At 32.8% G+C, this 13,094-nt stretch overlaps 1 protein-coding gene across 1 annotated transcript in view; it reads right to left on the bottom strand.

Moving 5' to 3' along the window:
* Positions 1–1,657: 1,657 nt before the first annotated feature.
* Positions 1,658–13,094, bottom strand: part of LOC106793840 (solute carrier organic anion transporter family member 4A1) — a 19,585-nt gene continuing 8,148 nt past the window's right edge. The window contains exons 7-12 of the mRNA XM_014761079.1: positions 6,863–6,984; positions 6,312–6,578; positions 5,698–5,899; positions 4,754–4,901; positions 4,047–4,429; positions 1,658–3,679 (exon numbers count right to left, since the gene is read on the bottom strand). Coding sequence (XP_014616565.1) covers positions 3,466–3,679; positions 4,047–4,429; positions 4,754–4,901; positions 5,698–5,899; positions 6,312–6,578; positions 6,863–6,984 — 1,336 coding nt within the window. The 3' untranslated portion in view covers positions 1,658–3,465. The remainder of the gene's footprint in view (positions 3,680–4,046; positions 4,430–4,753; positions 4,902–5,697; positions 5,900–6,311; positions 6,579–6,862; positions 6,985–13,094) is intronic.

The raw sequence follows: 13,094 nt of genomic DNA, 5'->3' as shown, positions 1-13,094 counted from the left end.
AAGAGGCCCCCACTTTAATGTGGTATCAAGTGGGCAACTACACAAACTATTGAGTTAATTTCTAAGGTTCAACAGCAAGTTTGAACTCTTCGAAAATAACTCTTTAGTCATATTTTATATTTTATTATATTGCTGTTTTGCCCGTCATTAATTTGTAGTTGTAATTGGAGATGATGGACCATTCTATCTCCTTGAGACACCAAATTCGTGTCTATATCGTTCAAAATGTGTTGGAGTCAAAAATATTAAAATTTTCGTAATTTTAAACTTTGAAGTTTAAATAACGTTCGGTAAATATCACAATAATTTCTTTTTTCTTGTTTCGTCTTTAAAATTTTTCATTTTTATCGTATTTTATTAAATTAGCAATTTTTCTTTTCTATATAATGCAGCTTTAATGTATTTCATAATAATTATTAGATATTATTTCTTATAGTAACTTAATATTTGTACTTTTCCTATTTCTTTATTTTTATTTATTTTATTTAAATGTAAAATCACGCGTTTAAATTTCATTTTATTGCAACGCGCGGTAATTAGAGGTTTGATAAAAAGTAAATAAAGGATTCAATTGAAAAGTGCATCTGCGAATTGGACGATTTATATGTCAGGCTATTGCATCACTTGATTGTATGATTAATATAGTTTTCTTCTTGTTACAGGTGAACATTGTTGGATTTATCATCTACACGTTTTGATTTTTTTCTACTTGAGTTCCTATAATATGTCTACTTTTTAAAATATATAATATATGTATAAAAGCATTTCTGAAGGCACACACAAAATCTAAATATGACATATACATTGTTATTTGAAATTCTGTAACAAATTTAATTCTAAATATTTTTGAAAATGTACCCTTTTTTCCGTGTTTTTCCGCAAACGTCTGAATATTTACGTCATTTTCAAACGCACAATGAATATTGTCGTGGACTATTACTAGTATGCAAAATTTGAACAAAAATCGGAGAGTGGCCTACCTGACTATTCCCTGGTAAGTTCAAAACATCAATATGATTTGAATTATAAAATTGTAGCTATTCAAAATGATTTATTATCATTAATATGACTTTTCGAATAATCGGGAACGTTATCTTTTATCGTATTTATACATAAGTTTAGAAAACGTGGTGTAACTAGGGTGTCGGAGGTGCTCCGGGGCATGCTATGTAGTTTAGGCTTTTGCACCTGTGTGGTATGTGAGAAAACCATGGTGTGAATTTATTGGTGTGTATGCTTGTTTCTTTTTAAATATGTAGAATAGGCAGGCAGGTATCATACTTTTTTATGCGAATGTGAAAACTTTAATTTAAAGTAGGAATAGAATCTAAGAAAGGCAAAGAACATCCGGGACACACACTATTACATATATGCAAAATTTGAAATAAATCAGAGGTGAATCTATCTGACCAACTCCTGGTTAGTTAGGGTAGTGTCTTTTCGTTATTTAATCGGGAATAATGTTAGAAGGTATGGTGTATAATAACACAGCTTACAATCTCTTTATTCGTAACACATATAACGCTATCGTATCGTGTACACTTCGATTGTTCGCTATAACAAAAATAATTTTAATTATAAATTGATAATAAAATTGTACGATACTTAATAGAATCGAAGATAGATACAACGAACGTATCGCGCTATTTTTTATGCATATGTATATATATATATATATATATATATATATATACATGTTTAATAGGTAAGATAAGTACCTATACATAATTCGAGTTACTACTCACGAGTGTTTTTTTTTTCATCGAATTGACGATATGATAAGATTGTTCTTTTTTTTTTAGCCGTAACATCTCTTGACACTTTAATCATAATGTTTCTACTTTCTTTTTATTATTTCTTTTTTTTCTTAACAAGAGAGAGCAACGATTATTTTATTCATTAAAACGGATGTGTTATTAACGGTTCTGCAAAGACAATGATTTGTCGACAGGAAGTATCTGTCGGATAAAAAACGTAGAAAAATGTGAAATACCTTACTTTACGGTAACATTTCATTGCTTGCACATCGATGTGATTTTTTTTGTTTTTTTTTTTCCTTTTTTTTTTTTATCGCGTCCCCTTTTTCATTGATACAAACAACAGCTGTGGAACCTTTTTTTAATATTTACGAAATACATCGTGTAACTTTTACATTAATATATTTAATATAAAAAGTTTTTAACGCATCTCTTTACGTAATAATATATAATACATCGTCGGATTACAAATTCGTTATTACAATGGGTAAAATATACGACATTTAGTTTTGTCGACACCATTTAAAGGGGGATTAAACGCTATACGATTTCTATTGTTTTTTTTTTTTTTTTTTTTTTCAAACACTGTACTTTGACTAATTACTTAATTAAGCGTAAATATCACTTTGCACTTCGCAATGAGTAGTACAAACATCCGTATTATATATATATATTTATATTTATATTTTTTTTTTTTTAATCGTAACATTTAATACGTATTATTTGTCAATACAGATTGGTACTATGGTAGGAAAATCGAGAGATCGATATATCGATTAACGAATATTAGAAATATTACAAGTGCACTTGTGCGATGTATTCTGCAATGAATGTTTATTCTCCCAATGCAACAAAAATTAATTATTTTTACTTATTTTTATTTCTCTTTGTTCTCTTTTTTTTTTTTTTTTTTCTTTTTTTTTAAATTTCCACTCAATGAGATTTCACATCAGTTCCGGTACTTTTACTATATATATATATATACCGTAAAACGGTTTAATGTTCCGGCAGTGAACGAGCTTTTGCAGACAGCGTATACCGCACCGTCGAATTCGTAATTTATAATATTTACGAATGAAATCGACGAAATATAAAAAAAAAACAACATTATTTAATCATACGATGTTGTGCGAATTATAATAAAATTGGTCATCGATTTAAAGGTAACACGGGAAAATAGATTGTCATTAAGTTGTTTCGATCATCGACGTGTTGCAATATATTAGTAAAATTAAGAACAAATGTATACCATCGTTTTAGGATATGTTTCGTGATTTTTGTTAGTAAGATATTTGTACACTGATATATTGTACACTGTACAAATTATATCGTACATTTATTACGAACACAATGACGAATACCGATCAAATTACGATATATTTTGTTGCAAAATTTAAATGATTCCTGTAAGAATAATAATTTTACAACGAGTTAGAAAGGGGGGGGGGCGGGGAAATTAATAGTTCATTACGAAATAATTATCTATCGAATTAACGATCCAACGTTAACGTTTTCGTAAAAAATGTTTTATCACACATTTTTGTTTTGTTTTTCCTTTTCTTTTTTTTTTTCAGTTGCACGCAAACCCTCGACGCAAAAGTTCTTCGATAATTTTTTGTTCTTATTTCCCTCCCTCCTGCGATTTATCTTGATTTATTGACTTTTTTTTCGTCTTTTATCATTAAATATCCAAAAGTATGGTGATGATTTACGCGTCCATCATAGGAGTGATCGTAGCTGGTGTAAGTTGATGATCGTTCGTAGTATCGTTCGTCATTAATGATATGTTAACACCAGCAGTATTTTCCTGTCGAGAATTTGAACCAATCGTTTTGCTTACCGGTGGAATGTAACTCCACCATGCAAGGAAAAAAAATAGTAGGGATGCAGCTTTGCCAATGAAAGCCAATGCTAGCATGTAACTGTAAACAGAGATGGGAGGAATAATAGATTAGTAAAAGGATTGATCGTTCGAGTTTCTCTTATCTATTTTCTATCTAAGGGTGTATTGGGAATTGGTTCTGTCAAAAGGTCAAACGTTGAACTTTTCCTACATTTTTACGACGACGACGACGACGACGACGACGACGACGATGCATGTAAAGTGATGTAACATGTTCGGTTTTTACGTTCTTTCCTCGAGAGTGTTATAAAACTAGTAAGTACTTCAACGAAATCAAATGGGAAAAATATATATTTACCGTGTTAGATATACCGAATGACATTTCGGTAAACCTATTTCGGGATTAAATAAAGTTTTTGTTCGAATATGTTAGAAAAAAACATTACCTGCTCATGTAATAATTATCGTAGACGAGACATGCTCCTCTTCCGTCGCAATTTTCTTGCCATAATATGCAAGTTTCATCGATTAATGCACCGAATACCATTGGTGCAGGTATCGTGCCTAAAATTCGAACCTTTATCCATTGTATCCCAAGTGCGAATGATCTCTGATCGTCACGTACGACTCTTAGGGTAGACGACAAAGCTGGCATCGTACAAAGAAATGTAACGAACATGTTACAAAATGCGAGTACGACGAATAACCAAAGATATGAACACGTGCTAGTACACGTAGTGTTGATTGCTTCGTAAGTGATGTTCTCGTTGCTGACAAAAGTCGTCCAATTTTTGCCAGTAGATTGTATGCAACTACAATCTGCGTACACCTATGTAATTTGTAATAATTATCTTTTTATTTTTTTTTTTTTCAATTTGACATCAAAAGTTGTAAATAATATTAGGATGAATCCAAAAAGTTCGCGTGCGTTGTATCGCGTTGAAACTTTATCTTGAAACTGCATAATGAATTGTTCTTCTTTTCTTTTTTTTTTTTTGTAAAATTTATTTTGGAAATAATACCAAAAACAAAAAAAAAATGAAAACCTCGCGAACTTTTGTTTCATCGTAACGCGATTCGATCTTTTGGTTCATATTATTATCTCAGAGAATTAAAAATATAATATAATATAATATTAATTTTTGTATATTACTTTGACGTCGTTCATCAATATTTCTTGATAACATCCAGCGTGGCAGGGCGAATAATAAGTAACACCGTCGATACCGCAAATAGGATTAAATTCCGATCTGGAACATCCGCAGGCACTGTTGCAAGTATCTTCCAGGGATAACGATTTTCTGAAATGTAGTAGGTTATACATAATATTTTATTTCTAATTTTATAAAAAGAAAATTATTAAAAATACAGAAAAAAAGAATGTGTTATTTCGAAGAGAGATATATATAACGCGACCTGAATTAATTAAAGGGGGGGTGGGGGGTTCCTCCTTCTTCTCATCATCACCCTGGGAATGATTTTATTTCAAGTATCTCTTGCGAACGATTAATGAAAACGACAAACACCTCCCTTATCTCTCTCTTACGTACGTCGTAGTAAATCTTAATCGAATTTTTGACGTTGAGATCCAATAATCGGTGTATTTTATTTAAAAGGTCGCGTCGTCGCGATTTTCTCTTGAAATGGGACGGTTGGTAAGAGGAGTAAGAGGGGGAGGGGGTCTCCTCCGAAATCGATTTTATAACGACGACCCTCTCTCTTTCTCTCTCTCTCTGTGCGCGCCATTCCGGAAAATTTGATGCGATGTTTTACTTTTAGCATAGCGGATAAATAAAATTACGTTGATGTTCGAATGAGGGTGGGTGGGTGAGAGGTCGGTGCGGGACGTGGGACGACGGACAGAAAAAATTTTCACGGTCTGAAAACGACTGGACCTAATCGAATGAATTACATTACATATTTCGATCTAACGTGAGAAAAATCTTTCAAAAATAACAAAAATATAACGCGTTATTATAAATAATTAATAAAAGTCGAATTCTTCGATCGATTGAAATGATTATATTTTGTTTGTTTTTTTTTTTTTTCTTTTTTTTTTTCTAAAAGTTTTCACAAATAATTTCAAAGGATACTTACTTCGTGATAGAATGATAGGGTACGGTGAGTCCGGCAAAATTCAAATTAGGGCAACTCAATGCGAAACAAAGGGTGAAGATTATACAAGCTGCCGTTGAGAATAAACAAAATTTCAATATACCGGAACAAGACAAATTTAAACGTTTTATCAAATAACCACCGAGGAACGTGCCACCACCGCCAGCGGGTACCGTCACCAATCCTGAAACAAAGGACGAGAAGGACTGTCGTTTAATAAACGGAGTAAAAACGTCGGATCCCTTCTTCTCTCATCTTTCTCTTTCTCTCTCTCTCTTTTATTTTTTTTTTTTGCCTTTGACAACCGGGGTGGTGATCAAGGTAGAAGGTAGAGAGAGAGAGAGAGAGAGAGAGAGAGAGAGAACAAAAAAAACCATGAGAGTTATAATAGCGTTTTGATCGGTCGTCTCGATATAAAAATTGCTGTGCTTTTGCAGTTGACGCGTTTTGGCCGAAAGGACTAACGGGGAGGATCGTGCTGCAAATGTTGCGCGTTCCACTTTTTTTTATGGGGACGGGGGGACGAAGGAGGAGGGAAAGTGGGGAGGGGAGAAAGGAAAAAAGGTAACTGCAAAGAAAAAAAAAAATGTATTCACCCATCAATAACGCGGCTGAACTGGCGCTGACGCTAAATTGATTTTCGATCAGTTTAGGTAGGAAAGCAGCGAAACCGGCTATAAGCAAGCCCTCGCTAGCACCGGCCAAATTCAACATGAAGAACGCAGGATTGGTTAACAATTCCGTCATGGCACGCGGTAATTCGCGGATTTTCGAAAAGGCCTCACCCCCGGGTTCCCTTGCCGAGGATTTGTTAGGTTTGGCGTGTGCCTCTGATACCCTTTCTTTGGCCAATTCTTCCGAACCTGTAAAAAAGGCAAAATCTCAAATCGAAAATGTCGCGTACGTATTGTTACGGATTACTTTTTTTCTGTTTCTTTTCTTTTTTCTTTTTACGAGGATCACTCTTTTGCCGATTCGCGTCATTGAAGATAAATTACCAGTTAGATACGATCGAATTATTTCGTAATCGAGATGATAGAGATAGAATTGTAAACAAAAAGAAAAAGACACACATATATAGATCGGTAAAAAGTGATCCTCCTTGTTGTTGTATAAAATTGTTTGGTGGAAATATTTGTCGTCGTACCAGGTAAAGCTGCAGGAAATGCCAGAAGCGGTATCGCGATAACAAAGCAAATAACTGCAGCTGCCAGAAAACCTATCCACCATGCTCCTACCCAAACGTTGCTATCCGGAGTTAATCCGATTCTGCAATCATATGATTTTTGTTCTTTTTTTGTTTTTTCATTTTTTTTTTACTTTGCTGCTGTGTTTCTATTCGTGTCTCTGTGTGTGTGTGTGTGTGTGTGTAGGTGTTTCTGTGGTACTGATTGTGAGTGTTTTTGTTTCCCTTTTTGTACATTTTTTCCTTTCCACAAAATCCTTCGTTTTACATCGGGTCGGGATACCAATAGGGGATTACAGGATTTTAGAGGACATTTACAGGAAAATGGAAGGAGGAGAAAGAAGAGAAAGAGGAGGAGGAAGAGGTGGAGGAGGAGAATGATAAGGACGAAAAAGGAGTAATCGATAAATCGTAGCCGTATAGGCAAAGAACACATTTCCTGCCGTTTGAGTTTCGCTTGGCTTCTCCAACTAATTACTATGAACAGAAGCTACGCACTCTCTGTGATCTCTTCCATTGACAAAGAAATGGAAAGGAAGAGAGAGAAATAAAACATAGAAAGAGAGAAAGAAAGAGAAAGAGGGAGATCTTGTTATTTATTTCGATACCAGTCGAATTTCTTTATAAGTTCTCTCGATAATTTAGCCTCCCGATAAGATCCTAGCAATTTTCTGTAACCGTAATTACTATCATTCTTTATAATATACCTTTATTTTTTTCTTTTTATTCTTCTTTTTCTTCTGTTACTTACTTCTTTTTCCCTTTTCTTCTGCCGTTCACCGTATTATTTTTTCCCCGTACATCACGGGTAAGAAAGAGTGGGGACTATTACGTTGAAATTCTAATACACGAGAGACAGTGTAATACGAAAGTAGAGAAAATACAGGAAAACTAGGAGAGTATCCAAGGATAAGTCCTGCAAGAATGCTCGAAGGCTTCGAATACGTTGCTGTTACTGTTGGCCCAGTAATACTACGAAAGGGATACCCACCACCCACTTCCCTCTCCCCCTTCCCCCATCTGTTAAAGTTCCCGTGAAACTTTTCATTTGCCTGCGAAATTAAACGTGGCAACCTACACTTAACGATAGCCACGAGAAAAAGGGTATTATGCTCCTTTTGTACCAAGAGTTTCTTCATTTCCATCATCATCCCCTTTTAACCTCCCCTCCCTTCCCCCCTTAACCCTTCGATATACCTTTTGTACCTTTTCTTCCTTGGCCACCGTTTTCAAGAAATATCAAAGTATGTATTTCGTTGTTGTTGTTGTTTTTTTGCGGATTACGTTTTCGTCACGGTTGAATATGTTTTTCTTTTTTTCTTCTTTTTTTATCTTGTTCTCATTTTTCGTTAAATAATATCGGAAAACACGGGAATGAAAAATAACCGAATGATCTATTTCACGTTGAATTATTTGTGTATAACTTTTCGGTAATTTTAGTTGGAAACTTTCCAATTTGAGCTACTTAAAGATGTAAGATTTTTACGATACACATATATATATATATATATATATATCGTGCCAGAAATATCTTAACCGGTGAACGTATTAGAATTTTTTTTTTTTTTTCAAACAAGAATTTTAAATCTTTTATTTTCGCTAAAACCACGCAAGCAAGTTGATCGATCGTTTTGTGAAAGTATTCGATCATTTTTTTAACTAATTTTGTTTGCGTAATAATCTTATATTTAGACAAGTTTCCAAGGTTATGACGTTACTTTTCATCTAATAATATTATTATAATAATAATAATAATAATAATGCAATAAGACAATTCAGTTGAACGTTGATCCTTTGCACCATCTGTATATTCGCGTATTTAATACGAGTTTCTTTCATTTAACTTCACCATACTACAGAGTTTTATTTCCTATCACCAGCCGTGCGTTTAATTATGCAGCTTGCGAAATTTACGTTCGGCAAGCAACAGCTTGTCCTGTCTTGCATTCTCGTGCAATTTTTCTCATTTAAAATTGTACGCTTCGATTGATATATAATATAATGTATTTATATATATATATATATATATATATATATATATATATCTTTCCTTTCGTACTATTTATTTATGTATTTATTACCAATATTTTATTGGATNATTATTTTATACATTATAAATATATATATTAAACTAGTTTATTCCGATCGTATAACAATATCAAAATAATTGAAATTGTATATTGATTTACCAAACGTATTATTTTCAAATTGGTCCTATTATTACGTTCGAGTATTTTCAACAACGAAAATATATTGTCCGAATACTTTCAGTTTAAAATCGAACATTTCATACTTTAATGAACTAATATATGAGATATATAAATCTGTTCAGGTTATTTAACAAATAATTCATTAATATTCATTCAATCCGTGAAAAAAATATTCCCACGAGTGTGTCTATTCAATTATGTCAGAAAAAATGTCTTTCAGTCACGTGTGATATTCAAAAATTTCATCACCACCGAATATCGGTTTCATATCGGCACACAAAATTATACGCAAATTTTGAGAAATTTAATTAACTTAAGTATTAGAAAAATTCTTTATAATCTAGATATTATATATCGTTTTTCTTATTTAATTTTTCTTTTTAAGATATAATATCATTTATATCGTATCTATCGAATTAAATGGATCCAAAAGTTATCAAATTAATCAACATTCCCCCCGTGTATTATATATTTATCATTTTACGATAAATAAAATAATTCATCCGTTTCCGTTTATAATATAAAAAATGAAAAATTTCGAATTTTTGTTAAGAAGAAAATTAATGTTGCCTGATGATTCGCGAAGTTAAATATCAACACAAAGAGAAAAACAACTAATACACCCGTCTAGTAACCTCGGTTAAAAACTTTTTCAAATTCGTTCATAGGTAGAGTTTCCTGTTTTCCCTAGAACTATATAGATATGTAGGTGTACGTATATATATATACGATTTCACAAACGTAAAACTACGAAATAATCTGTCGAGAACTATGGCACTTTAAGCATTTTCATTTCGGCCCTCGTTCAGACTACTTTTTTGTTCTTTCTTTTTTTTTTTTCATCCTAGAGTCTTTTTCATCTTTCCCAATTCTCTTGGCCATTCTATATCATCGCGGTACTTTTCTATTCTCTTTTTTTTTTTTCTATTCTTATTTTGTCTTTTCTCACCCGTCAGTACTCCTCCCTCCCCCAGTTAGTATCCATCCATTTTATCATCTTTACCATAATAATTTCTTGCTTGAAAAGTTTTCCAACGTAGACAACGGTGAAACTCTCGGACTGGAACTTCAGAACTTATTAGAATCAACGAGATTTACGATGGATCCTTCACACATACCAATTTCTCATTCCCAACTATAGTATTATAATTTATATATCGTGAAAAAAATTTGACTATTTAATATTTCAAAAAAAAAAAAAGAAAAAGATACGAGACGGAAAGAATTTTTGTGTTCTCTTATTTTGTAATCAATAATATTCCTTTTTTTTTATATACTTCCTCGTTTTTTATCGTAGAAAAGATTATCTTGATCGTATGCACGAATGTTTATACATTACGGATGTTATTATATTTTATTTATTTTTCTTTTTTTGTTTTTTTTTTTTTTTTTTATATCCGCGACAACATCGATATGTTTTATTGTCGAAAAAAATTCGTATTGCAAAAAATATCTTAATCTTATCTGAGCTCTCATCGAAAAGATCTAATCAATGGTATTAGGAAATAAATATTGAAATATTATTTTTTTTAACGCGGTTATAAACGTTAATCTTTGAAGTTGTTTTAAATAGAAATTTCAACGAGAAATAATAAATATGACATTCGGTGATACGTTATCGACAAATTATGCTACGTTATTTTTTATTTGTTCGTTTCGTTTTCTCTCAATAATTTTTCCTTCCCAATACGCGAATTATATTATCGTCAATGACAATTTGTTCAAAATTTTCACAAGAATAATCAATTTTCTATTTTTCTTTTTTCTTATATAATAAACATTTTGTGTGTGTTCAAATTTAGAATTTTAATAATAAAACGAAAATCCGATTCTACGGATACGTAGGATTGTTACAATTCAAATCAAAATTATTGTGTGTATTGTATAAAAATTAATAAGTAAAAAAAAGAAAGAGATAGAAAGTTGAAATTGTAGGTACACATACATAGAAATACGAGTACATATATATACATATACCTAACTTCACGTTTTATAAACGATATTTATAATACATGTCGGAAATCCTTTGAAGCAAGGAATAAAACGATTCACAGCACGTGGCTTCTGTAAACGTTCGTCTTTCAATGATTCGTTGCTAGAATGTATTTCAAAGAAAACCAACACCACCACCACCACCACCAACCACCAACACCAATTGTCGTCGACCCTTCCACTCGCGCGGTTACCGTTCTTTAATAAATATTTTGAAAAAATAATTTCATTCGGCTAGGTTCACAATTTCACATTCGTTTATATTTCGTAAATAGTATTTCGCGTGATTTAATATTTCAACGTGATATAAATAAAACTAATCACGAAAGTTTCTATCAAAGCCAAGAACAGTTAGAATTTTTTTCGTACTTAAGATATTCGCAATTTTTACGATATCTTTAAAAATAATTACAAGAAACTTACAAGGACTCGTGAAAAACTGTTCAAATTTTCCCATAACGTTAGATTTCATGAACTATTACGTTAGATAATTTTTACGATTATTCGTTCGAATTTTACTTAATAATACGAAGAAGAGTTGAAAAGATAAAAGAAATAAAGAAAAGGGGGGGGGGCCACGTTGTCGGCAAACGAGTGACCATTAATTCAATTCTCACGAAACATCGTGTTAGAGTGACTCAACGATAACGTCGAGTGAAATGGCGGGAAATAGAAGGAAGGAAGGAAGGAAAAAAGAAGAAGAGAGAAAAAAAATTTAGGGGTGGAGGGGGAGTTAGAGGGTGGTAGTTGGGGGTGAGAGAAGAGACGATTCGAAGGGGTTTCGATGAAGGGCTAAACGAGGAGGAGTACGGGGTAGTCGAATAGACAAATGGAACTTGATTGTGCCCTAAGTGTCGGGGGGGATGAACTGACAGTTTTGAAGGGTAACATCGCCGTCATCGTCAAACATTGGCTCACCGCTTGACATTTTCCCCATGGGGATATATATCCATGGGATTACATGCACTATTAATCTCGGCCCATTATACGCTCTAATGGTCCTAAGGGATATTTATAACGGTGCGATTCTCACGTCACGGTCGTGTCTTTGCATTTTTAGAACGTTATCTGACGGCAACGTTAAAGATTCCACAACCAACCAACACCCACCCGTCCGTCCAATCGCATGCCAAGGACCCAATTTTCATTTTTGTGTTTTTTATTAATAAAGATTTTTCAATCGATAACATTTTTAATTTTGTTGCTATTGTCGTTTGCATTGATTATATTTTCATCTAAACGATTAATAATTAATAATAATATATTGTAATTACATTTTTTAATAAGATTGAATATTATTATCCTCTCGATAAAGAATTTTCTCATTCGTAACCATGAAACAGGTGTGTGTGTTAGCGTGATTCTCCCCTTCTCCTCAAAATAACCGAATTAATGTGCTCAAAATATTCGTTGTATTTGCGTACCACCACAGTTCCGGTGGTAGTGATGGTGGTGGTTATGGTTGTTTTGTTACTACATTCGTTCGTTGAAATATTCGACACTTTTGCAGCACGTGTATCTTCCGTCTCGTTTTATCCCGTTCGCGTTTAAAAGTTGATATGGAAGAGTTGACGGTAAACGCTCACGTATGGGGATTGGCTGGTGCATTCTGTTACGCGAGAACGGATAGATCGAAACGAACTGCCGATAAATCCTCGAGAGAATTTAATAAAGTTGCCCTGTCGTCCGACTAAACATACCTCCTAGCAGCTTTGGAACTGCTAAAGAACGCGGAAAACGTTTATCGTGGCAACTGGAGGTGACAAATATCGATGGAACATCTATCTCGGTTACACCTATCTGTTTTTCTCTTTCTCCCTAATTCTATCTCTTTTTATTTACTTTATTTTTTTTTTTCTTATCTTTCTCTCAGATATTGTGCAAACTATTATTAGCTAGATATTAGATGGGGATTCTATCTAATGAGAAATTATTTAATACTTTAACATATTAAACAAATAAATTTAAAAAAAAATCTTCTGTTATAATAT

Source organism: Polistes canadensis, unplaced genomic scaffold (genome assembly GCF_001313835.1).
Source record: "Polistes canadensis isolate GaletaPanama2010 unplaced genomic scaffold, ASM131383v1 scaffold_19, whole genome shotgun sequence".
In the NCBI taxonomy this organism is placed as follows: Eukaryota; Metazoa; Arthropoda; class Insecta; order Hymenoptera; family Vespidae; genus Polistes; species Polistes canadensis.
This window is presented reverse-complemented; position numbering and strand designations above follow the sequence as displayed.